The following is a 27,668-nucleotide window of genomic DNA, read 5'->3' as shown; positions in this document are numbered from 1 at the left end:
CTAATAACTTAAATCCAAAAACTTCTCGGCAGGTTTTACAATAATTAAGGGCAGGAGATTGCGGGCCTACCTTTATTAATTCCTGACCAGTCATTACATTTGCCAATAGTTATATCAGATACCTACAAACTCATTCATTACTTATTTGTCGAGGAAATGGAGTTTTGAACAGCCCAAAGGCATTTTCATGCACAAATATAATTTATATATGCAAATATTATAGACTTATGGAAATGGAGTTCTGTTAAAAAAAGATATTCAATCATTGGCATGCTAGAAGGATTTGATAGCGTGGATTTTTGATTCCAGAATCTTTGTATTTCACTTCATAAAAGTCAGTGGGATATCCACTATCATATCTATCTCTATGATCATAGCTGACAGCTCCAGGCATATCATTTTAATGTCTTGTAATATGAAACTTCAAAGGGTTGCTGGAGTAAATCAGCGTGTGTTTTCTGTACTCTCTCTCTGAGAAAGCAGGCAGTATAAAATCACAAAATACTTCTACGCCGTGTCTTGCTGGAACATGCAGTCAAGGGCTTCACAAACATCACAAAGTCGTCATGGTGGTGAAGCGGTACGGTTGCTGACTTACCGCGCTTACAGCGCCAGAGACCAGGGTTCCATCCCGACCACATGTGCTGTCTGTACAGAGTTTGGACATTCTCACCGTGACTGCGTGGGCTTTCTCTACGATCTTCAGTTTCCTTCCACACTCCAAAGACGTACAGGTTTGTAGGTTAATTGGCTTGGTATAAATATAAATTGTCGGTAGTGTGTGTAGGATAGCAGGCACGGAAATCGCTATCAAAACATGGGGGGGACACACAATTTGTTGGCGGCCGCGCGCGCCTGCGCACACACACACATGCATGCGCGAGCATGTGCACACACACCAGGCTTCGGCCGTGGGCCCTGTTGACGGTAACATCGGTAGCTGACCTGGTTGATGACCAACTTCGAACTACAGCAACAGCAGCTTTGTCCGCCCCGAATCGTGGGGCTTGAATCGGCCCGTTCGCGGGGCCTTTCATCGGCCGGCGGGGGCTTCAACATCGGGAGCCTTGATCGCCTCAATGCACCAGTTTGATTTTAAGCCGCGCCGGGCGCTGAAAGGCCCCACGAATGGGCTGATTCAGCCCTTAGAAAGCGCCTGTAACGGCAGTTTTGTTACAGCACTGGCAACTACTCGACAATGTGGAAAATACCCAGTTATGTCCTACATATATAACGTAGGAGAAATCCAACCCAACTAATTACTGCCCAATGAGTCCACTCTCAATCATCAGCAGTGTTATGGAAGGAGACATCGCCAATGCTATCCGGCAGTGTTTACTCACCACTAACCTCATCAGGGTCCATATTGAATTTTGTCAACACCACTAGTACAGATCCAGACCAAAGACATTAATTCCAGAGGTGAATTGAAAGTGAATTTCCTGAACATTAAGGCGATGTTTGACCAAATGTGTCATCAAAGTAGTCTTAAAACTGAAATCAATGAACATCAAGCGTTGAATGTTCATTCACCAATGGTTAGAGCCATGCATCACAGAGTAAGGTGGCAGTCTGAAGAAAGGTCCCGACCTGAAATATCACCCATCCTTTTTACCCCAGAGATTATGCCTGACCCGCTGAGTTACTCCAGGACTTTGCATCTTGCATCCTGCATCTGCAGTTCCCTGTTTCCACACGCTACTACACGAGTTGAGCAGAACATTGTTCAAGGGCCACCCATCTTGAGCTGCTTCATCAACTACCCTCCTTCATCCAAAGATTACAGGGCCACACGTTTACTGGTGATAGCCCAATATTCAATTCCGCTCATAACTCAGTAGACAGATATAGCAGCAAATGAAGCAATCTGCAACACCTAGACTAGAGATAGCATTCAGGCAAGGGCTGATAAGTGGTAAATGACACTCATGTCATAAAATTCCCAGGCAGTGCCTTTTCCCCGCTATCAATATCCTAGGGGTCACCTTTGATCAGAAACTCAATCAAATCAGAGAAATTTTTTTTTTTCTTCTCGAAAATGACAGGACTCATTTTAAATAGTAATGGTGAGTGAAAGGGAGACGGTTTAATCCACCAGCATGAGTCATATTCATGACCGCATTATACTGGGAAATTAATTTCAGCATTAATGAACTGTGCTGTTTGCTGCAGATAAATTTCACAGGGAGTTCAACCTTTGTCATCTTTCTTGCTTAAGACCACACATCAATGGGCAGCTCGACGGTATTGCGGCTTTTTCTTTTAATGATACACTTAATTACATTAGAATTATGAGCAGTCTGCCATCTCAGTCGAGGATGCGCCCGCCCCCGCAGAACAGGAAGTTGTAAAGAGAAAGGCACCGTGGCAGAGTTGACGGCGAATCAACATTATGGAGCTTTTCTTTCTACTTCTTTTCTTTCTCTTTATCTCTCTGTATCTTCTTTTATCTCTCCTTTTTTTCTCCATTCTTCTGTACCTTTTCGTGTACTCTCTTCTTTCGGGCTACCTTACTGTCTCACGCACCAATCTCTATGATAATCTCTCTTTTTCTACTCTTTTCTTCCTTACTCCTGTTTTGTTATTAAATTAAAAATAAGAAGTTGTATATGAAATGTAATATGTCAGTACGTATTAGGTACTGTGGTACCACGTTATTGTACTTACCTCTAACAATAAATAAATAAATAAATAAACAGATAAATAAATAAATAAAAGTACGGATCGGCACGTAAAAATAATCGCAATTCCATAAAGGGACATCTAGGTTAGGATATCGTAAGAAATATTACTGTCACCGTTTGCAAGGGTTATTTATTAAAGATGCTGTGCAAGTTCAGGATGAAATCGGAAATTTAAAACTTGGCTTATCACAAAAAAGGAGGTGACTTGTGTGTGCAATAAGTTCATAGGTAAATATCAAATTAGCCTGAGAAAGGTCTCGATCCGAAACGTCACCTATTCCTTTACTCCAGAGATGTTGCCTGACCCGCTGTTACTCCAGCTTTTCGTGTCTATTCTTAAATGAACTGGGTTGGATTTCTACTACTTTATGTTAACAGGCCATAACAAGGTGTCTTCCACATTGCCAAGTATTTTCCAGTGCTGTAACTATGCTGGGAATAGCTTTGCTCAGCGTGATGGTACTTCTCAAATGCAGGCCTTCAGTACTATAATACAGCCACAATACGTTCATAAGTTATGGGAGCAGAATTTGGCCATTTGGCCCATCAAGTCTGCTCCACCATTCAATCATGGCTGATCTATCTTTCCCTCTCAACACCATTCTCCTGCCTCCCAGTAACCCCTGCCTTAAAAATATCCATTGACGGCCTCCATAGCCTTCTGTGGCAATTAATTCCACAGATTCACCCCCACTGACCATCTGAATGTTGCCTGTGCTGCATCCACTTTTATGCGATTCTAAATATGAACAGAAAATTGCCGGAAACACTCAGTTGATCAGACAGCATCTGTGGAGAGATACACGCACTTAATGTTTCAGGTAGAAAAACTTGCATTGAAAACACTTCTGGAAGGGTGTTTGACCTGAAATGTTACCTATGTGTACCTTGCCACAGACGCTGCCTGACCTGCTGAGTCTGTCCAGCATTGTCTGTTTTTGTTTCTGTCTCCTATACCTAATGGCATTTAAAAATTGGTTAACAGTGAGGTCAAAAGATTAAGAACATAAAAACAGAAGAATGTGGCGTCAGCTGATACACAGACCACTTACACAGAACCCTCGTCAGTAGCTACGAGGGCTGGCACGTGACGTCACGGCCTAGGGCGAGTGTCCTGCTACTTAAGCTTGTCTCACCTCGAGACCTAGGCAGTGAACAGGTAGCTGAGCCCGAGAGCACAACCCCGCTCAGCTACAGTAGCAATGACAATTACGTTAGCGGACCAACTTAACATGTAACACCTGAATAAAACTACTGTTTGAACCTGCCTGGCGTCTGGCCTTATTCACCACGTTTGGTACCGCAACAAGAAGGCCATAAAGCTTCTACGGCTTATTACACCTTCCTTTGTTTAAAAGGTGGCGCAGCGGTGGAGTTACTGCCTCTCAGCACCAGAGACCCGGGTTCGATCCTGACTTTGGGTACTGTCTGTGTGGAGTTTGCGCGTTCTCCCTGTGACCCCGTGGGTTTCCTCCGGGTACTCCGGTTTCCTCCCACATCCCAGAGACGTGCAGGTTTGTGGGTTGATAAGTTGTCCCTGGTGTAGGATAGAAATTGTGGACAAGTGACTGTTGGTCGGCACGGACTCGGTGGGCCGAAGGGCCTGTATAGTCACTAAACTAATCTAAACTAAGCTGAAATAAATAGCGGACCCTTAATTTAAAAAACCTCATCCATGCAAGCTGTCCTGTAATTTAACTATGTTTTCACAAGCAGCTGTTATTTGATGGTGTTTCCTCTTCATTATACCTTCAGCAACCTATTGAGATGATGAGTGGCTGCTTAATCACCAGGTTTCTGAGAGAGTGCGACACAGTGACCTCTACAGGCGACGAGGGAACAGTGCAAAAGCACTTCAACACAATCTTTACTCAGCATGACGTGAAGCCCCTTTGAAGCCCTCGTGTCGAAGGAACTCCCACCGTTCTCTGTCATAGATATTGGACTCGAAAGATTTAACTCAAAGGAAAGACTGAAGCTTAATTTAAAAAAAGGAGGGGGGAGACTTAACCAAGGCGTATAACATATGTGTAGGATGGAACTGCAGATGCTGGTTTACACCGAAGATAGACACAAAATGCTGGAGTAACTCAGCGGGGCAGGCAGCATCTCTGGAGGGAAGGAGTGGATGACGTTTCGGGTCGAAATCCCTTCTCCAGACTGAGAGTCAGGGGAGTGGGAAACCAGAGATGTGGATGGGTAGGGTGTGAAAACGAGTGATCAACAGGGACAAACGTCAAGGGAAATGTAGAACAGATGATTGTTAGCTAGGGGGAGTTGACAACGGAGCATGCAATGTAAAATTTAATCAGGAGGACAGTCGGACTGGTCGGAGAACTAGTGTGAGAAGTGGAAACTAGTGTGAGAAGTGAGAAGTGAGGGCCTTCATCCCTCTCACAGTTGGGGCACCCGATTCGGAAGCATTTTTGTTCCAAACAGTGCAGTGTTCTAAGACCAATGCTAGTTACCAGTCAAACTATTACCTTGGGAATATGGATAGTTAACAGTGACTTAAATGAGGATTTTAGGATTTATTAACAGAACAGATAGGATAAGGCAGAATATTCCCTTTGTTGAAGGGAAGTCTATTTGTGGACGATGCAATATGGCTTTAACGACCATTCAAGAATGGTGACATTCCTATCTAGTTTAGGATTATGAGTCAACCCATTTTAGTGGGTTGACTAGTAATAATAATAATAATAAATTTTATTTATGGGCGCCTTTCAAGAGTCTCAAGGACACCTTACAAAAATTTAGCAGGTAGAGGAAAAACATGTAAGCGGAATGAAATCAATAGTAGAGACATGACTAGTACACAAATTAAAGACAGAATTCAATTCAAAACACAATATGAGGCAATTCAAGCACAGATGAAAAGGGAGGGGGACGTGGGGTTAAGGATAGGCAGAGGTGAAGAGATGGGTCTTGAGGCGGGACTGGAAGATGGTGAGGGACACGGAATTGCGGATCAGTCAACTGATTGGTGAATTACTTCATGAAAAAGCATAAGTTTTTAATCAATCTGCATATCTATCTTTGGAATGTGTTATTAATTAGAACATCTGAAAGGTCCCTCAAGTTCAGAGGATGGTGAATCAGTGGAATTCATTGCCACAGACGGGTGTGGTGGCCAAGTCATTGGGTATTTTTAAAGTGGAGATTAACAGGCTCTTGAATCTTAGGAGGGGGGGTGGGGGGGACAAAGGTCATGGGGAGAAGGCAGGAGAATGGGGTAAGGTGGAACAGGGATGACTGAATGGCGGAGTAGACATGATGGGCCGAATGGCCTAATTCTGTTCCTATGTTTGATGAACTTATGAAGCTCTATCCATCTCACCTTTGGTGGGAGAAGATTAGGTATTTTATCTAAGAATAAAGAATCATAAAATACATTCAGATTTACTGTAAATACCAAAACGAAATAACATTTCTATGATTAAGAAGGCATAATAGGACAAAACCAAGATTGGTTTCATTTATTGAACTATAATATGGTATAATTACAGGGGGAAATTCAAATATGAGTATTTGTAATGGAATTTAATGTAGTAAAACCCAGGCAGTTGACACCACTATAATTGCTATAATTACTATATATATATATGCCTTGATGGGGACTATTTTTGGAACAGCGCAAGGTCAATGTAGGCAGTACAGTACAATTTACTCCCACATGCCCAAGACATGGTGATTGGTTAATTGGCTACTATAAATTGCATCTAGTGTAGGCGTGTGACAGTGGAAGCAGGAGTAGTTAAATGGACACATATGAGAGAGAAGTGCTTTAGGCAGGGGAAAAGGATGATGGGGGGGGGGGTGTAGGAATGATGGGATCGCTTCTTGAGCCAGTGTAGACTTGATGGACCAAGTGACTGTCATCTCTACTTTGTGGCAAAGTACAACATGAATGGCTAGAATTTAACCAGAGCTCTCTGTGTTCAGAAGTTGTAGGAGCCGAGCTGGGAACAGCTTTGCTCAGGGTGAGGGTACTTCTCGAATGCAGGCCTTCAGTACTATAATACAGCCACAATACGTTCATACGTCCATAAGTTATAGGAGCAGGATTAGGCCATTTGGCCCATCGAGTCTACTCCACCATTCAATCATGGCTGATCTATCTTTCCCTTTCAACCCCATTCACTACCTGGTAAGTTTCAATAAGGTGTTCCCTCATCCTTCTAAACTCCAGCGAGTACAGGACCAATGCTCATCATATGCTCATCATATGTTAACCCACTCATTCCTGGGATCATTCTCATAAACCTCTTCTGGATCCTCTCCAGAGCCAGCACATCCTTCCTCAGATATGGGGCCCAAAACTGCCCACAATACTCCAAATCTGGTCTGACCAAAGCCTCAGCAATGCACCCGGTCTTTATTTTCTAGTCCTCTCATAACAAATGCTGTGATGTTGCTCAGGTCAGTGACACAATTTTGCTTTCCGGCGCAAATTATAAATTTTGGATAAATAAATGTGCTACAATTCTGGAGGCAGGCGGAGTGCAGTAGAACCCCATGGAACCTCACCAGGTCAGGTGTTCATTTTGATGCTTGTTTTGTTTTGCAAGGAAACGAGGGAACTAGGGATTATGGTTTAAATTGAGCAATTTTAAAAAAATAATAATCTTCAAATCTTTAGCCTATATACTTTTCATAGTTTGCATGGTTTTGTTTGGATATAATGGAAATGATTTAATATGTCGACACAGTGGCACAGCTGGTGGATCTGCTGCCTTACACCTCCAGAGACCCGGGTTGGATCCTGACCTCGTGTGCTATCTGTGTGGAGCTTGCACGTTCTCCCTGTGACTGCATGGGTTTCCCCGGAGCGCTCTGGTTTCCTCACACATCCCTAAGACGTGCAGGTTTGTACGTTAATTGGCCTCCGTAAATCGCCCCTAGTGTCGGTAGTGAATGTAAAAGTGGCATAAAAGTGGCAAATGCTGCCTTACAGTGCCAGATACCCGGGTTTGACCCTGACGAGGGCTGCCAACTGTAGCGTAGGTTTTCTCCGGGAGCTCCAGTTTCCTCCCACACTCCAAAAACGTACAGGTTTATAGGTCAATTGACTTGGTGAAAATAGTAAATTGTCCCTAATGTGTGCAGGATAGTGCTAGTGTGCGGTGGTTGCTATTCGTCATGGACTCTGTGGGCCGAAGGGCCTGTTTCCACGCTGTATCTTTCAATATTGGCTTGAATTAAATACAAATACGATGTTTACAAAATAACAACTGAAAATGAAATTCATGCAATTTATTTATAGATTGTTCTAAAGTAATTTGGAAGTTTATTGAATACTTGTTGGCCTTGTTCCCAGTGACAATGTTGGAATTTTTTGAGGATGTAACAAGTAGAATGGATAAGGGAGAGCCAGTGGATGTGGTGTATCTGGACTTTCAAAAAGCCTTTGACAGTCCCATGCAAGAGATTAGTGTGCAAAATTAGAACACATGGTATTGGGGGCAGGGTATCGATATGGGGAGAGAACTGGTTGGCAGACAGGAAGCAAAGTGTAGGAATTAATGGGACCTTGTTTGTTTAAGAAAGAACTGTAGATGCTGGTAAAATCGAAGGTAGGCACAAAATGCCGGAGAAACTCAGCGGGTGAGGCAGTATCTATGGAGAGAAGGAATTGGCGATGTTTCGGGTCGAGACCCTTCTTCAGACTGATGTCAGGGGAGGGGGTAGGACAAAGGAAGTTTTTTTTTGTAGACAAGGAATCGTTTGTTGAGGGCGTGGATCTGCTGTTGGATAAAGTAGAGTTGGGGTCCATTGCGGGTCTGGGTGAGTGAGGCCCGGAGCTGCGGGAAAGTCAGAGCGAAGGCCCGCTGGTGCCAGTGTATCACAGCCAGAGTTAGAATGCAGGGCACGGAAGAACTGTTGTGAAAAGTGGCAGCTCGACTGTGGGAACCTAGAGTCCGGGTTGTCTATCTAATTATGACAGGCAGTGACTAGTGGCGTGCCGCAAAGCTCGGTGCTTGGACCGCAGTTATTTACAATATATATTAACTATTTAGACAAGGGAATTAAATGTGACATCTCCAAGTTTGAGGGTGACACAAAGCTGGGTAGCAGTGTGAGCTGCGATGAGGTTGCTATGAGGCTGCAGGGTGACTTGGATAGGTTGGATGAGTGGGCAGATGCATGGCAGATGTGGTATAATGTGGATAAATGTGAGGTTATCCATTTTGGTGGCAAGAACAGGAAGGCAGATTTTTATCTGAATGGTGTCAGATTAGGAAAAGGGGAGGTGCAACGAGGCCTGGGTGTGCTTGTATATCAGTCACTGAAAGTAAGTATGCAGGTACTGCAGGCAGTGAAGAAAGCTAATAGCATGATGGCTTTCATTGCGAGAGGATTTGTGAGAGCAATGATGTCCTACTGCAGTTGTACAGGGCCCTGGTGAGATCGCACCTAGATTATGTGCAATTTTGGTCTCCTAATTTGGGGAAGGACATTATTGCTATTGAGGAAGTGCAGCATAGGTTCACCAGGTTAATCCCCGGGATTGCGGGACTGACATATGATGAAAGAATGGGTCGACTGGACTTGTATTCACTGGAATTTAGAAGGATGAGAGGGGTTCTTATAGAGACATATAAAATTCTTTAAAAATTGGACAGGCTAGATGCAGGAAAAATGTCCAAAACCAGGGGTCACAGTTTAAGAATAAGGGGTAGGCCATTTAGGACTGAGATGAGGAAAATCTTCTTCACCCAGAGAGTTGTGAATCTGTGGAATTCTCTGCCACAGAAGGCAGTGGAGGCCAATTCACTGGATGTTTTCAAGAGAGAGTTAGATTTAGCTCTTAGGGCTAAAGGAATTAAGAGGTAGACACAAAATGCTGGAGTAACTCAGCGGGTGAGGCAGCATCTCTGGAGAGAAGCAATATGCAACGTTTCGGGTAGAGGCCCTTCGATTTAAACTAGCATTTGCAGTTCTTTCTTACACAAGGAATTAAGGGATATGGGGAAAAAGCAGGAGCGGGGGACTGATTTTAGATGATCAGCCATGATCATATTGAATGACGGTGCTGGTTCGAAGGGCCAAATGGCCTATTCCTGCAACTATTTTTCTATGTTTCTATGTTTCTATGACATGGTTGTTCATCACACAGCCTCACCTGTTCCTTTCCTGCTTCAATGAACAATTTGTTCGGGTTGATTTAAAGTTCAGTTTAACAACGATCTCCATTGCCAGAGGCTCCTGGCAGCAGGTTCTAGTTCATTTATGACCAATGACAAATATATTGCTCTGCATGATACTTGCCCTCTGCCTGCAGCCTGCTAGACTGTCGAACGTGCTGGATTCATGCTGTTCCCTCACTTCTTCCTTTTAAGCCACAGAATACAATTTAACGTTATGTGGATACAAAGCGCTTGACCACTCTCATACTCTTAACAAGTGGCGTGCCACAAATATAACCAATGCAATCGGGAAAACCTGGAAACAAATTTCCCAATTATATTGCGGGTGTACAGTTAAAAGGAAATCGTGACAGCTTCTTAATAGGAAAGAAAATCAGTTTTAGTTTGGTTTAGAAATACAGCACAGAAACAGGCCCCTCGGCCCACTGAGTCCATGCTAACCAGCGATCCCTGCACACTAGCATTATCCTACACACACACGGGACAATTTAACTCGGGTGAAGAGAGATCAGCCATTATTGAATGATGGGCCAATGACTCAATGGGCCAAATGGCCTAATTCTGCTCCTAGGACTTACGAACTTATGAGCATTCAGTTCCTCCATCTTGAATGCAGTGTGCATGTCAACAAAATATAACAAGAGCAACTTGCCAAAACATCTCCAACTGTACTTCCCTCACCTGTAACATCTACAGTCCAGGAAAATAGTAGCAATCTCATGGGACTACCTTTGCCTCCAACATCTCTTCTGACTCACACATATCATTGACTTGGAATATATTGCCAATCATTCATTGTTGTTAGCTCTGAGCCTGCAACACCCTCTCCAATAAGCACTGTCGGATGGCTGGAATCATTGCAGTTCAGCTTTGATATACGTTCACTGCTGCATTGTACGAAAAACAACTCACTCTTGAGGCTTTTCTTAAATACGTCAAAGGCTTTTTGCAGATCCTTACTCTAGAGCCATAGGTTGCCTTTCGTTAAAATTATCTCACTACTGTGGCAAGATTAGGTAGGATTCTGACAGAGTATTAGATCATACAGATTCACCAATGTCTGGCTGAAGAAATTCCTCCTCAATTACTTTCTAAAGGTACGTCCTTTTATTCTGAGCCTCTGGTCCTAGACTCTTCCACTAGCACTGCAAAGCACTGAAAACCAATAGGCAAGTATACTAAATGGTAGATTTAATTACAAGAGGATTACTGTATACTGTAGGTGTAACAACATTCTACTGCATTTATATCAGAGCTAGATGAGACTTCACCTGGAACACTGTATCAAGCTTTGGTTCCCTTACCTAAAATAAAATCGGCTTGCAATAACATAGGCTTGCCTTACAAGGAGTTAAGTGAGAGTTTAACTGCTCTAGTACCAGGGATGGTGGGTTTGCTTTATGTGGAAAGATTAAGCAGACTGGGCTTAATTAGAACATGGGAGGATACACGGGGAACTGGGAAGATGTGTAGGAAGGAACTGATGCTGGTTCACAGCGAAGACAGACACAAAATACTGGAGTAACTCAACGGGTCAGGCAGCATCTTTGATAAAAAGGAAGATTTATGCAGTGCAATTATGCAGCGCCAGAGACCTGTGTTTGGTCCCTACTACGGATGCTGTCTGTGTGGAGTTTGTAGGTTCGCCCCGTGACCATGTGGGTTTGCTCTGGGATCTTAGGTTTCCAGAGGTACAGGTTTGCAGGCTCGTGGCTCGGTAAAATTGCAAATTGTCCCTAGTGTGTGTAGGATAGTGTTAGTGTGCGGGGATTGCTGGACGTTGCGGGCTCGGTGGGCCAAAGGGCCTGTTTCCACGCTGTATCTCTAAACTGTGACGTGGAATGATTTCCTCACGCACTGTGTGGTAAGTTTTAAAATTTTAGAAATTCTCCAATTCAGAAACTAATGGAGTCTCAGTCATTCAGTTAATTCAAACTAGAGCTCATGGATGTCTGCCTATTAATGAATCAAGAGATGTGAGACATACTGCTGAATCTGATGCAGCATCTTAATGTGAGAATATTTTTGATTCCAATTTCATCCAAGACTTGTTTGGTATACAAGTGCAGCCCTCAAGGTTTTTAATATTCAAGAAATGCTGTTCACAACGCCTACATTAAGTTGACTGCAGGCATGAGAGGTCGAGCTTCATAAAACCGTCTCCTCCCTGCCAAATCCATGTATAAATCTCTGGATGTTGGCAGCGGAGATTGTTCACCAGCTCATTTCACAACCTCTGCAGAGCTGAATGGTTCTGACTGCCTTGGGGACACCCTGATCACTGTCGCCCATTCACTTAGCGTCACTGTGAACCATTCACTGTACCATTCAAGTTGTAGAGTGATACAGTGTGGAAACAGGCCCTTCGGCCCAACTTGCCCATACCGGCCAACATGCCCCAGCTACACGAGTCCCACCTGCCTGCGTTTGGTCCATATCCCTCCAAACTTGTCCTATCCATGTACCTGTCTAACTGTTTCTTAAACGTTGGGATAGTCCCAGCCTCAACTACCTCCTCTGGCAGCTTGTTCCATACACCCACCACCCTTTGTGTGAAAAAGTTACCCCTCAGATTCCTATTAAATCTTTTACCCTTTACCTTGAACTTATGTCCTCTGGTCCACAATTCCCCAACTCCAGGTAAGAGATTCTACCCAATTTATTCCTCTCATGATTTTATACACCTCTATAAGATCAGTTTGCACAGTTCTTTTACTAACGGCACTTTCAATGCAAAGGCCCCAGGTTAGGGTTTAATGTGGATGGGTCAGCTATATGATTTTATACATTATCAGCTGTACGTCTCTTAATGCCCATGTATGAATCCTTAAACATATCTTCATATTGTCAGCATTTTCTTAAAGTCTGGCTTGTGATGTGTTTTCTCTCAATACATGTATTCTATTTTCAATCTTTTCAGTCAATCATTTCCTAGCAAATTCAGTCTGCTAAAGTGCTAATGTAACCTGCCACTATGAACATTAATTTTGCTTTGAGCCCACATTCCACATCCAAATGCTCGCAGGGTGCTGCTGGTATATATTCTTGGCCTTTTTAAGAGTTTTCGAGATGCAGCATGGAAACAGGCCCTTCGGCCCACCGCGCCAGCGCACACCATCGATCACCCGTTCACACTGGTTTTATGTTTACCCACTTTTGCATCTTACATGGTAGCGGCATTTTACAGAAGCCAATTTACCTAAAAAACCTGCACGTCTTTGTAGTGTGGGAAGAAACCGGATCACCCGGAGAAAATCCATGCGGTTACAGGAAGAACCTGCAAACTCCGTAAAGACAGTACCCATAGTTAGGATCGAACCGGGTTTTTGGTGCTGTGAGGCAGCAACTGTGCCGGTCATTATTTTAAAGTACCTTTCCCCTATGGCACCAAGCTAATCTCCTTGATTACCTACACAGAACAATCTATGACTATGCTAACATTCATTGTTAATATCCTTATTATTGATCTTTATTTTAAAATTAAAACCACTGCTGTTTGTTATTACCATTGTTTATACCATGTACAACGACCACACTGCATTGCTACTTCATCTCAGTATTGTTCAAATTCTATTGACATTGTTTCCTTCCATTAAACATTTACTGGACTACCACTACTTTAGTTCACTAGGTTCTCACTAGACTTGCATACAACAACTAATTGTTCTTGGAGACACAAGACACTGCAGATGCTGGCATCTTGAGCAAAAAACAGAAAACATATGCGAATATGTTTGACGCCGCTGGGCCTGTATTCGCTGGAGTTTAAAAGAGTGAGGGGGGACCTCATTGAAATGTACCGAATAGTGAAAGGCTTGGATAGAGTGGATGTGGAGAGGATGTTTCCCCGAGTGGGAGAGTCTAGGACTAGAGGTCATAGCATTAGAATTAAAGGACGTTGTTTGAGGAAGGAGTTGAGGAGAAATTTATTTCGTGGTGAATCTGTGGAATTCTTTGGATATATTTAAGGCAGAGATAGATAGATTCTTGATTAGTGTGGGTGTTAGCGGTTATGGGGAGAAGGCAGTCTCCCCATCTCCCCAGACCCGCAACCTTGGCGTGATCTTTGATTCCACCCTCTCCCTTGAGCCTCACATCCACCATGTCATTAAAACCTCCTTCTTTCATCTCCGCAACATCGCCAAACTCAGACCCTCTCTCACACCGCCCGCTGCTGAAAGACTCATCCATGCCTTCATCTCCTCCTGACTGGACTATTGCAACTCACTTCTCCTTGGCATCAGCTCCACCTACATCAACCGACTCCAACTGGTCCAGAACGCAGCCGCCCGACTCATCACCCACATCAAATCCTGGCATCACATCGCTCCAGTCCTCAAACAACTTCACTGGCTTCCCATCTCTCACCGGATCACCTACAAAATCCTGGTCCTCACCTACAAAGCCCTCCACCATCTGGCCCCCCCATATCTCACTGACCTCCTCTCCCCCTACCAACCCTCACGGTCCCTCAGATCCACATCAGCCGGTCTCCTCTCCATCCACGTCCAACCTCCGCAATTTTGGGGACAGAGCCTTCTCCAGGGCAGCTCCCAGGCTCTGGAACTCCCTCCCCCAACTGATCCGCAATTCCGTGTCCCTCACCATCTTCCAGTCCCGCCTCAAGACCCATCTCTTCACCTCTGCCTATCCTTAGCCCCACGTCCCCGTCCCTTTTCATCTGTGCATTAATTGCCTCATACTGTGTTTTGTATTGAATTCTGTCTTTACTTTGTGTACTAGTCATGTCTCTGCTATTTATTTCATTCCCCTTACATGTTTTTCTTCTACATGCTCAATTTTTGTAAGGTGTCCTTGAGACTCTTGAAAGGCACCCATAAATAAAATTTATTATTATTATTATTATTATTATTAATAGGGTTAAGAGGGCGAGATATATCAGCCATGATTGAATGGCGGAGTAGACTCGATGGGCCGGATGGCCTAATTCTACGTCTATCACATGATCTTATGAAAATGCTGGAGTAACTCATCGGGTCAGGCAGCATTTCTGGAGTACAGGGACAGGCGATGTTTCGGGTCGGGACCCTTCTTCAGACTGATTCCAGTGGGGAGAGAAAATTGGAAGAGATGTGGGATTGGGACAAGGCCAGGGAAGTGATAGGTGAATACAGCTGAGGAGATGAAATTGGAAGATGGGTGGACAAAGGCCAGACACAGAGAGGAGACAAAGGGCTATGAGATATGGAGAGAAGAGGCGTGAATTGTGAAGCCAGAGGAAGGGACGTAGATGAAACAGGATCGGGTAGGGGGGGGGGGGGGTGCAGGATATAAAAGGTGGGGGTGATTAGTTGGTTCATTAACTAAAATGGGAGAATTCAATATTCATATCCTCGGGTTGAAAGTGTAAAATGAGATATTGTTCTTTCAGTTTGCATGTTGTGGCTTGCTTCCAGGTTGTATAACTCTATGGCAATTGTCATTTTAGCTCAAGTGCTAGACAAGGAGTGATCCAGGTTCTATGCAGCTGTGATCAAGCCAGGCCAAATTCATTCGAATGGTGTGATTGTTCTTCCGCACAGTTAAACAATACATGCACGGATGAAGATGTTTCTACAATTCCCTGTGACATTCATGCTTGAGATTGATGTTTCACTTATCTCTGGAGTGCTGCAGGGTGTATGTAAAAGATATGTCAATAAAGGTGTACAGTAGAGAGCATATTGACCCGGTTGTATCACGGCCTGGTTCAGCAACTTGGAAAACATCCCTCTTCTGTTCCCACCACAGTCTGAGCTTAGGGCCTGTCCAACAGTGTGAAAACGTTTTGAAACAATATATTCTGCAAACCAACAATCTCTCAGGATTACTGGAGGAACTCAGCGGGTCTGGCAGCATCTATGGAGCGAAGGAAATAGGCAACGTTTCGGGCCGAAACCCTTCTTCAGTCTGAAGAAGGGTTTCGGCCCGAAATGTTGCCTATTTCCTTCGCTCCATAACTGCTGCCCCACCCGCTGAGTTTCTCCAGCACTTTTGTCTACCTTCAATTTTCCAGCATCTGCAGTTCCTTCTTAAACAATCTCTCAGGATTGTTGTCCCAGTGTCCTGGCTCAGAGAAAAGATAGATTTTAGGTTTAGGTTTAGTATTGTCACATGTACCGAGGTACAGTGAAAGGCTTTGTTTTGCATGCTTTCCAAACAGATCGCATATGCCTTATATAGATACAAACTAAAATAGCTCAAACGTAACTACAATAGATAGAGCAAGGGGGAAGATACAGAGTGCAGAATATAGGTCTCAGCACTGTAGCACATCAGTTTCTTAGACAAAGTCCAATGTCCACAATGGGGTAGAGGTGAATGAACAGCACCCCAGCATACGGAAGGGGCATTCAGAAGCCAGATTGGGGAGGGGAAGACGCTGTTCCTGAGACTGAAGGTGCACACTTTCATGCTTTCAAAGGTCAAAATGCTGTAATTTATCAATTTGAAAGCGTTGTTTATTTCAGCTGATGTGTGACAGTGGTCAGCAGTATTGAATTCCATCAGTAATTAGACCTTAGCCTTTACTTTAAAGATATTGCATGGAAACAGGCCCTACAGCCCTCCCAACAACAACAGAGGGGTATTTGACTCATAAATTCATAAGGTCATAAGTGATAGGAGCAGAATTGGGCCATTCGGCCCATCATGTTTACCCCGCCATTCAATCATGCCTGATCTATCTCACCCTCTCAACCCCATTCTCCTGACTTCTCTCTATAACCCCTGACACCCGCCCCAATCACAAATCTATATATCTCTGCCTTAAAAATATCCATTGACTTGGCCTCCACAGCCTTCTGTGGCAATTAATTCCATAGATTCACTGAGGGCCAGGCAGAGATCCAGGTTAATTTGGGATAATTGTCGTAACAGGCCCAGCCACTATGACACTCTCAATCCTCTGACCTCCAGTCTGCTGCCTGCCTCATGGCTCATCATCCCCATTAAAACCAGGACCTTTTGCAGAAGCTGGCCCTGATAACAAATGTTTATTTTGTCATTCACAGTAACCCAGGTGGATAAAAGCAAGTCTCTGCCACGTTATAGTTATCGTTAGAGGACAATTCAATCTGTGACCTGTGCAGTTGTGTAATTAAATGAACGAGAGAAAGCCATTTCTATTTTAGCAGTGGCTATTATCACGTTTCCTCAGACTCTTTAGATCCTTTAATCGTTTAAAGGGAGGTACACATGTGCCGTGACTAATATGATGATTTTACAATGGAGTATTGCATGCACGGATGTCATGTGCGTAAGAGATAGTGATGCGCAATAAATGTGCCACGAGAGTAAATAAGAATGATTGGGAGATGCTCGCTGTAAATGTGAATGTGTAAATAAGTACCACTATGTACTTGGCTGCAGGACGAATGAGATACACAAAAGGCCAATATTATACCCACTGAAACATGAAATGTTCTAAACTACGTCTATTACAAAATTATGGCCTAGGTTTATATATAAACAATGTTCCCTCTGCAATCTTAATATTATTAATTATGTCTGTAGTGCATAACCAGTCAGGAGTAAGTTAAACCCAGCAGGTTACTTACTCCTCTTGAATTCTCCCAATTTTGTTAGTCCTTGCTGTCTCCTCCCCTTCCTCAGCCCTCCTGCTGTCTCCTCCCATCCCCCAGCCTTCGAGCTCCTCCTCCTTTTTCCTTTCTTCTCCCCGCCCCCCCACCCCCGATCAGTCTGAAGAAGGGTTTCGGCCCGAAACGTTACCTTTTTCCTTTGCTCCATAGATGCTGCTGCACCCGCTGAGTTTCTCCAGCTTTTTTGTGTACCAGGGGTTTAATTTAGTTTAGTTTAGAGATACAGCACGGAAACAGGCCCTTCGGCACCACCCTGGTCCGCGCCAACCAGCGATCCCCGCACATTAACACCAACCTACACCCACTAGGGACAATTGTTACATTTACCAAGCCAATTAACCTACAAACCTGTACGTCTTTGGAATGTGGAAGGAAACCGAAGATCTCGGAGAAAACCCACACTGGTTACGGGGAGAACATGCAAACTCCGTACAGACAGCACCCGTAATCGGGATCGAACCCGGTTCTCCGGCGCTGCATTCGCTGTAAGGCAGCAACTCTACCGCTGCGCCACCGTGCTGTCTCTTTATTCCGTTCATTTTCAGTTCAGTTTAGTTTATTGTCACGTGTACTGAGGTACAGTGAAAAGCTTTTGCTGCATGCTAACCAGTCAGTGGAAAGACAAAACCTGATTACAATCGAGCTATTCATGTAAAGCCAAATGATTAGGAAGGAACTGCAGAAGCTGGTTTAAACCCGAAGATAGACGAAAAAAAGCTGGAGTAACTCAGCAGGTCAGACAGAATCTGTGGAGAAAAGGAATATGTGACATTTCTGGTCGAGACCCTTCTTCAGACGGTCTCGACCTGAAACCTCACCTATTCTTTCTCTTCAGAGATGCTGACTGACCCGTTGAGTTACTCCTGCTATTTGTGTCAAAGTCCGTCCAAAGATAGTCCAAGGGTCACCAATGAGGTAGATAGTAGTCCAGGACCGCTCTCTAGCTGCGGTAGGATGGTTCAGTTGCGTGATACAGCTGGGAAGAAACTGTTCCTGAATCTGGAGGCGTGCGTTTTCACACTTCTATATCTTTAGCCCGAGGAGAAAAGAAAGACTGGCCAGGGTGAGACTGGTCCTTGATTATGTTGCTGGCCTTGCCGAGGCAGCGTGAGGTATAACAGCCCCCAATGGTTAACGAGGAATTGAATGTTTTCCAAAGGAAAGGAGTTATGAAAGTCAATAAAAAATTACCATGACTGAAAAGCAGTGGCATTAATTCCCATCATTACATGGCGTGTATACTTCGGAAAAGGAGCATTTTGAGCCTGAAAAAATGATGTGAAACAAAAGAGGAGCTTCATACCAGAATGACCACCCATAGTCCCAGGAGTGTGGTCTCCAGTCCTCAGGTCCAAGACTCACTGTCACCTGGAACACTTGCGTGTACATCACGTGAGCCACCATTCCTAGAAGTCCTAAATATCAAGAGGTAAAAGCACACACAGCAAAATCAGCAAAAAAGAACATAGTTTGTAAAATACAACGGAGTATATTTGGACGCATATAATACTTTCAGTCATTAGACCACACTCGAGCGGCACGGTGGCGCAGCGGTAGAGTTGCTGCCTCACGACGCCAGAGACCCGGGTTTGATCCCGACTACGGGTGTTGTCTGCACGGAGTTTGTACATTCTCCCCGTGACTTCCCACACTCCAAAGACGTGCAGGTTTGTAGGCTAATTGGCTTTTGCAAAATTGTAAATTGTCCCTAGTGTGTTTAGAATGGTGTTAGTGTGCGCGGATCGCGGGTCGGCAAAAACTCGGTGGGCCGAAGGGCCTGTTTCCGTGCTGTATCTCTAGTCCAAACGAAACTAAATAAACCATCTATATCGTGGGAGTTTTCAACTTGTGAATGTCACTAAGCTGCTGACCTGTGTGTCGATTTCTGCATCAGAGTTTCCTGTATCTTTGAGTACAAGGTATAAATGATTGCACGCGCATCGCTTGACATGTCCCAGATAATCCTGAGGTCCATGCATGCGGGGAGAGATTTAAAGTACACCAAGCTGTTGTATGATGGCCTTTTTCCCCTGCATTGGTACCTCAATTTAATCTCATCCTTATCATCTAAGCAGTACACAGAACATCTTTCCTGTGGCATCTTCAGTTCGTGAGGGCTGTATCCTCATGGAGTCATACAGCATGGGAACAGGCCCTTCGGCCCAACTCTTCCATGCCGACCATCTAAGCCAGTCCATTTGCCTGTGTTTGGCCCATATCTCTCCAAACCTTTCCTATCCATGTACCTGTCCAAGTGTCTTTTATATGCTATTATACCTGCTTCAACGACCTCCACTGGCAGCATGTTCTGTACACCCACCACACTCTGAGTGAAAAAGTTGCCCCGCAGGCTCATTTTAAAGCTTGGCCCTCTCAACTTAAACATATGCCCCTTTATTTTTAATTCCCCTTTTTTTGATGCATCATCATGTCCAATAGGTTGGTCCTATTTTTCAAACGTTGCTGGTCTCATGGTCAACATGGTGAACCAATATTTTCTTCTGGAAGCAATCTTTACTTTGATACATAAATTATCAGTTTGTATCCATGCTATACTGAAGCATCAAGGTGAGGTCTTTGTATTTTATGTGATTAATTCCCGGGATGGCGGGACTGACATATGATGAAAGAATGCGCTTGTATTCACTGGAATTTAGAAGGATGAGAGGGCATCTTATAAAAAACATTGGGACTGGACAGGCTAGATGCAGGAAAAATGTTCCCAATGTTGGAGACCTGAACCAGGGATCACAGTTTAAGAATAAGGGATAGGTCATTTAGGACTGAGATGAGGAATAACCTTTTCACCCAGAGAGTTGTGAATCTGTGGAATTCTCTGCCACAGAAGGCAGTGGAGGCCAATTCACTGGATGTTTTCAAGAGAGGGTTAGATATAGCTCTTAGGGCTAACGGAATCAAGGGATATGGGGCCCATGATCACATTGAATGCCGATGGTCCAAATGGCCTACTCCTGCACCGTTTTCTATGTTTCTATGAATGAACATCCTGTGCCAGGTTTGACCTGATGCACAGAATGCTTCTTGACTGGTTGCATTACGCCTGGTTCAGCATCAGGAAGAAGGTACAGGAGCCTAAAAACTGTGACCACCAGCTTCAAGAATAGATTCTTCCCCAGGAACAGGTTAGGCTCTTGGACAACGGAAACCTCAAAGTCAAGTGTGTGGACTCGACAAGAAGATTATGGTTATTAATTTATTGTATTTTATTATTATTACATTTATCTGCATGTATTGCATTCACAGGCCTGCGAAGTTACTGCAAGTAAGATTTTTATTATTCTGTTGTCTGTGCATGTAATTAAATACTTTTGACTCTCTTGGTTCTGGGCTCACGATCTCAATAGACAAGAACTGACCCTAAGGGACTAAGGTAAATATTAGTTCATTTCAGTATTGAGTTTGAGAGTGATTAACTTAAATCTGAAATTTGGGTCTTAAGTAAATAGAGGCAATTACCTACATATGAAGGAGAGATTGTCTTATTAGATTGAGAAACTCTGCTAAGGCAATCTTCCCTTCATATGAAGATAATTGCCTTTATTTATTTAAGATCCAAATTTCAGATTTAATTTAATCGCTTTCAAACGGAATCTTTAAATGAACTAATATTTGCCTTAGTCCCTCATGGTCAGTTTGGGATAATTAGAGAAATATTTCATGAATCTCAACAATTGTGATTGTGACAGTGTGGTGTAAGTGTGGCCCAGTTGGTAAAGCTGCTGCCTCGCAGCACCAGAGACCCGGGTTCGATCCTGATCTTGCGTGCTCTCTGTGTGGAGTTTGCACATTCTCCCTGTGACACATTGGCTTCCTCCGGGCGCTCCGCTTTCCTCCCACCTCCCAAAGATGTGCGGGTTAGTAGGTTAATTGGCCTCTGTAAATTGCCCCCAGTGTATAGGGAGTGGATGTGAAAGTGGAATAACATAGAACTAGTGTGCACAGATGAACGATGGTCGGCACGGACTCAGTGGGCTGAAGGGTTTGTATCCATGCTGTATTTCTAAACAGCATCTCCCAACAGTTGGGTTTTTTTGCACCATCACGTCAGGGTTTTATTTCAAAGAAAGATACAGAGCGTTGGAGTAACTCAGTGGGTCGGGCAGCATCTCCGGAGAACATGGATAGGGGATGTTTCGGGTCGAGACCCTTCTTCAGATTTTATCTCCACAGCTTTTGGAGGTGATACATGTTGGTCAACAACTGAGTTAATAATGGCCCTGTCCCACGGTACGAGTTCATTCCAAGAGCTCTCCCGAGTTTGCCCTGATTCGAACTCGGAGATTTACGGTAATGGCCGCTCGTCGGTACTCGGGGCTCTCGTGGACATTTTTCAACATGTTGAAAAATCTAGACGAGTCTTCCCGAGCTTACCTGCCGTTAGCGAGTCTTCCCGAGCATCTGCCGTTAGCGTTACGAGCAGCTAAGAGAGGTCCCCGAGCTCCGATGTACCCGCTATGTTCATTCTCCGTGCTTACCACGAGTTTGATTTTTTTTTAAACTCGGGAGAGCTCTTGAATGAGCTCGTATCGTGGGACAGGGCCGTCATATTATAAAACACTTGAAGAGCTCTTCAACCATGTAAAGAAAGCTGCTCCAAATTAAACCTTTCAAGGGCTGCTTTGGTTTCAACGGGCAAACAAACACATAATTATTAAATCAAAACCCCACTGTGGCGCGAGGGGTGATTAATGAGCAGAATGGTGTTTCACTAATTACAATAGGGGGGATGACTCAGGTCATCACTAACAAACAAAATGAAGGCAGCAATTCATCAGAAGGTGGGAGTGGACAGCAGGAGTCTGGGAATCTGTACTCTCTTGCCTGTAATTCTTCTAGATGTTGAAATTGCATTCTCCCATTGGGGCTGGCTGCATCTCATTTCATCTTGGCCACGCTCCCATTTCACCTGTTATCGGGAAGAAGGTACAGGAGCCTGAAAACTAAGGTCCAGGTTCAGGAGTAGCTTCTTCCCAACAGCTCTCAGGCTATTAAATGCTACAACCTCCAAATAAGCTCCGAAATAGATAAGACTTGGGGGGCATTGTCATTGTCTTTGCATTATTAACATTTGTATATATAATATATATAAAGAGACGAGGTCAGGCGGTTGGTTATCCTTCTGCTAGTCATTTATGCTCCAACTGCCTAAAATACTTTTACAATCTACAAGATAAGTCTTCTGTAAATTGTCCCGACTGTGGAGGATACAACTAGTGTAGGCGCTGGTAGGCGCGGACTCTGCGATGTTGGCCTGCTGTATCTCTCAAATCTAAAATCTGGCTGCAGTGTGATCCATGTGCAAAAGGCACTGCAGTCACCACATGCAGACATATGTGCATAACTATATATATGTATATATATATATATATATGTATATATATCACCAAGAAGCAAAACCAATGTAAGTACATGAGGTAACTACCCTCTGCAGGTGCTTCTTCGAGCTGCAGACCATCCTGAACTGGAATTATATTGCACTCTTCTAACACCGATGTGTCTAAATCCTGGGACTGCTGACCCAACAGCGTAATGGAGTGTCCCATCAAAAGAACTGCGGTGGTTAAAGGTGGCACACCATCACCTTCTCAAGATCCATTATCAGTGGTCAATAAATGGGCGGGAGAAGGCTAAAGAATGGGGTTAGGAAAGAAAGATAGGTCAGCCATGATCGAATGGTGAACTGCTGGAAATACTTGAGTCATCGGAACAAGGGTCTTTGACCTGAAATGATTAACCCTGTTTCTCCTTCCACAGATGCCCCCTGAGTTGGTGAAATGCTTCCAGCTATTTCAGTGTTTGTTTCAGGTTTCCGGCATCTGCATTTTTTTTTTTCATTTTCATCTCGGAGGCTTGACCTTATCGATCCATTCTACTGGCCTGCTGTAGATTTCCACTGGACCACAGCCAAAAGCCCGGCTATATTTAGTTCATGTCTACCTCCAGCACTCTTGGGACTGATAAGCAATATTTCACTTTCATTTCCATTTAGAGAAGCCAATGTACAGGAGGAGTATAAGATTACTGTTTGTTCTGCGTTCAATTACATTGTAAGACAGCAGATGTATCAGTCTCATGGTGGTTGACACATCTGCGTGTGTTTTCATGATTGCATTATTCATTCTGATGACTTTGAGCTTTGCTTTTGAACAATACCACTAATTGACTGTTTCGTGAAAAGAATTTTCAGCTGTTTCTAGTGCAAATTGCTCAGTACAAACTGCTGCTGAAAAATGAGGGCGCATTGCTGATTTATAAAACCAATATCTACTTTGGCGTATTTGATTCTCGGATAGATTTTTTAATTTAAATACGAACAATGGCTCAGTGCTGAAGTTGCTGCCTAATGCCCCTGTTCCACTTAAAGGAAACCTGAACGGAAACCTCTGGAGACTTTGCGCCCCACCCAAGCTTTCCGTGCGGTTCCCGGAGGTTTTTGTCAGTCTCCCTACCTGCTTCCACTACCTGCAACCTCCGGCAACCACCTGCAACCTCCAGGAACCGCACGGAAACCTTGGGTGGGGCGCAAAGTCTCCAGAGGTTTCCGTTCAGGTTTCCTAAGTGGGACAGGGGCATTACAGCGCCAGAGACCCGTGTTCAATCCTGGCCATGGGTTTGTCCGTACGGAGTTTGTATGTTCTCCCTGTGACCGGGTGGGTTTTCTCCGGGTGCTCCGGTTTCCTCCCACATTCCAAAGAAGTGCAGGTTTGTAGGTTAATTGGCTTTTGTAAATTGTCTCTAGTGTGTGGAATAGAATTAGTGTACATGGTGAACAGGGTGGCTCAGTGGGCCGGCGGACCTGCTTCCGCTGTCCCCATCCCCATTCCCATTCTTTCTTATCGAGAATCTTTTTGCTCTGCCCTCAATAAAATCAAATCAAAGGCTCTGCTGCGACCTTCCTTTACGATAGAAAGCGCCAAAGAATCACTACTCTCCAAGAGAAAAAAATTTACATCTTAAAGGGGTGACCCTTATTTAAAACAATGACCCCCCCACTATTGATTATGGCTGATCATCAAAAATCAGTACCCCGTTCCTGCTTTCTTCCCATATCCCGTTAGCCCAAAGAGCTATATCTAACTTGGGTCACTGGTGCTGTAAGGCAGCATTTGCCTACTTCTGCGCCACCCTGCTGCCCTCATTCTATGTTCTATGTTTTATGCTTTGACGGTGTGCAAGCTTTGAAGAGGTGGCTAATCTATTCGCCCCTCAGTCACAGAAACCCATCCTCTGTTCTCTTTGCTACTCAAGCCTGTGCTATTTTTGCTTCTGTTATTTTTCCTCAGCTTCTTATGTCAGGCATGGGAGTTCATCAACCAAGTACATGGGATTTAAATCTGTAACAAAAATGATCATTATCTGGTGTTACAAAACCATTTCAATGACTCGAACCTTGGCTGATATGAAATGGAAGCAGCAGGAAAGGTGAAATTCTGCAGCATCATATATCTTACCGTGTTAGGATAATTAGTTTTAAAGTGCAGGAATAATTTGCTTCATTTTTATGTTTATATCAAATTTTTTTTAATGTAATTGAAAGGCTCCTGCCCTATTGTCAAAAGCAAGCCACAGAATGTGCTGTATTACAAGGGAAGCTATACAGGCTGCACAATGCCACCATCTGTTACAAGGACCTCTACAGAATCACACAGAAGATGCAGCTTTGAAAGCAGGCAGTATCAGGAACAGCCACAGCTCTGCGTGGAGATTGTGCTTCACCTGAGGAAGGACAGACTAGATAGGGGTGTCACTGTAGCTCAGCGGTAGAGCTACTGCCTCACAGCGGGAATTGAGCAACTAGATCTCCTCAACTTGGTAAAACAAAGCCCACATCAAAATTTAGTCACTACTCTACTCACTCCGACCTGTGCGAGATAACCACTGATGAGGTGTTTGCGCAGTAATCGACCAGAACCAGAACCAGCGGCAGAGACCCTGGTTCAATCCTGACTATGGGTGCTTGTCTGTACGGAGTTTGTACGTTCTTCCCGTTACCTGCGTGGGCTTTCTCCGAAATTTTCGGTTTCGTCCCACACTGCAAAGAACCGTACAGGTTTGCAGGTTAATTGGCTTGGTGGGGAATGTAAAATTGTCCCAGTGTGTGTTAATGTGCGGGGATCGCCGGTTGGTACAGTCTCAGTGGGCCGAAGGGACTGTTCTAACACTGTTTCTCTAAACTAAACTAAAAAATGGAATCACACTGTTATTTAGTCGTGTTTAGAAGAATGAGAGGAGATCTTATTGAACCTGATAAAACTCTGACTGGGCTTGACAGACTGACCATTGGCAGGGACTTTCCTCTGTTAGGGGATCTAGAACGAGGGGTCACCGTCTCAGGATATGGAGTTCGACATAAAGGAATGTGACGAGAAGATTTTTAATGAGGTGTCATTTTAAATGAGGTGTTAATGGCCAATCCAAACATATCTGCTGTTAATTCCCAATAATCAATACCAGACCACAGTGCCTGATGAGAGTTAGGAAACAATGTTTAACATTTCAAAACACATCTTGGTTATTTACTGAAGATTGGAAAAGTATTTTTTAGATGAGATATGATTATGAAATGAATGTCAAATAAATGAGTCAATGCAGCATTGAAGGTGAATAAAGCTCATGAGGTTATTGATTCACAATGAGAGTAATTATCGCATGTTCATACAAGGAGAAAATGTTTGTGGGATCCTTGCACAGTAGATACTGGACACAGTAATCATATGCAGGATACAAAGATTAGTTTAGTTTAGTTTAGTTTAGTTTAGAAATACAGTGGAAACAAGCCCTTTGGTTCAATGAGTCTGCGCCGACCAGCGATCCCTGTACACTAGTTTATCCTCCAAGGGGAACTTACAGAAGCCAATTAACCTACGAACCTGCACGTCTTTGGAATGTGGGAATAATCCAGAGCACCCGGAGAAAGGGGATTTAGTTTAGCTTAGAGATACGACGCAGAAACAGGCCCTTTGGCCCACATTAACACCATTCTACACACACTAGAAACAATTTATAATTTTAACTAAGCTAATTAACCTACAAACCTGTACGTCTTTGGAGTTTGGGAGGAAACCGGAGCACCTGGGGAAAACCCACATGGTCCAAAACCCAAATTCCATACAGACAGCACCTGTTATCTGGATCAAAGCAGGATCTCTGGTGCTGTACGACAACAACTCTACCGCTGCGCCACTGTACGCCTTCTTAAAGAGCTTAAAAAAAACTTAAGATTTAAGATATTATATTTGTAACTGTTATTCAATTAAAACCAATTACATAGCTCAGTGCCTCATTTCAAAATTAGCATGTCCTAATTTCTCTCAGTAATTCCTTCGAACCTCTGTTTATGGTTCACCTTCATATACAATCTTGCTGCTCTTTTCCATATTCTCAGCGATGCTTTTCTTATCCAGGGGAGTGATATAAAAAATTGATTCGATGTTTCTGATAGAGAATCTGAAATAAATCCTGAATGCCCGTGGGCGGAGAGTTGGGGTTTGGTTAGTTGGACGGAAATTTTCGAAACGGAAATTTGACTTACCTGAAAGAACGGTGAAGACTGCAGCAAATGCGTTCAGTTTGAGGCCATCAATCATGTTGCTCGAATGGAAGAGCTCCAGGCACATCAGGCTGAACCCAACTACTAAGAGCACGATATATAAAACTTCGGAGATGAGTGCCAACCAGAGAACACCTGTAACACAGGAAGCACAGGCTTCAGAAACCGGGCCTGAAACTACACATAGGTTTCAAGACCAAACAGTTGTCTTCTGATGGAAGGAAGGCCTAACGATATCATTGTTATTTACATGCAGAATACTAAGATGGATATTGCCGCAATAATCGCCACCATAATGGATGTTTATTGCCACAACATAAAATAAAAGTGAGCAAAACATATTGAAAAGTGGAATCACTTTGGACGGATAAGATATTTTCATAAATATTATACAGGTACTTAAATAAAATTGCATAGAACATAGAACGTTAGTGTGCAGAAACAGGCTTTTTGGCCCATAAATTCTTTCAATCAATCAAACATAATGCCAAGACAATCTCTTACCTGCCTGCACATGATCCTTATCCCTCCATTCCCTGCACATCCATGGGCCTATCAAGAAGTCTCTTAAGTGCCATTATGGCATCTGCCCCCACCACTATCCCAGTCAGCATGTTACAGGCATTACAGGCTCTGTGTAAAAAAATAACTTGCCTTGCAC

At 43.8% G+C, this 27,668-nt stretch overlaps 1 protein-coding gene across 1 annotated transcript in view; it reads right to left on the bottom strand.

Annotated features, from left to right (window-relative positions):
- LOC116985868 (germ cell-specific gene 1-like protein) overlaps positions 1 to 27,668 on the bottom strand; it is a 127,879-nt gene that overhangs the window by 6,482 nt on the left and 93,729 nt on the right. Inside the window, exons 3-4 of the mRNA XM_033040957.1 lie at positions 26,990 to 27,142; positions 18,740 to 18,851 (exon numbers count right to left, since the gene is read on the bottom strand). Of these exons, the coding sequence (XP_032896848.1) occupies positions 18,740 to 18,851; positions 26,990 to 27,142 (265 nt within the window). The remainder of the gene's footprint in view (positions 1 to 18,739; positions 18,852 to 26,989; positions 27,143 to 27,668) is intronic.

This window comes from Amblyraja radiata, chromosome 22 (assembly GCF_010909765.2).
Source record: "Amblyraja radiata isolate CabotCenter1 chromosome 22, sAmbRad1.1.pri, whole genome shotgun sequence".
NCBI lineage: Eukaryota > Metazoa > Chordata > Chondrichthyes > Rajiformes > Rajidae > Amblyraja > Amblyraja radiata.
Note: the sequence above shows the minus strand (reverse complement) of the source record. Positions and strands in the feature narration are given on the sequence as shown.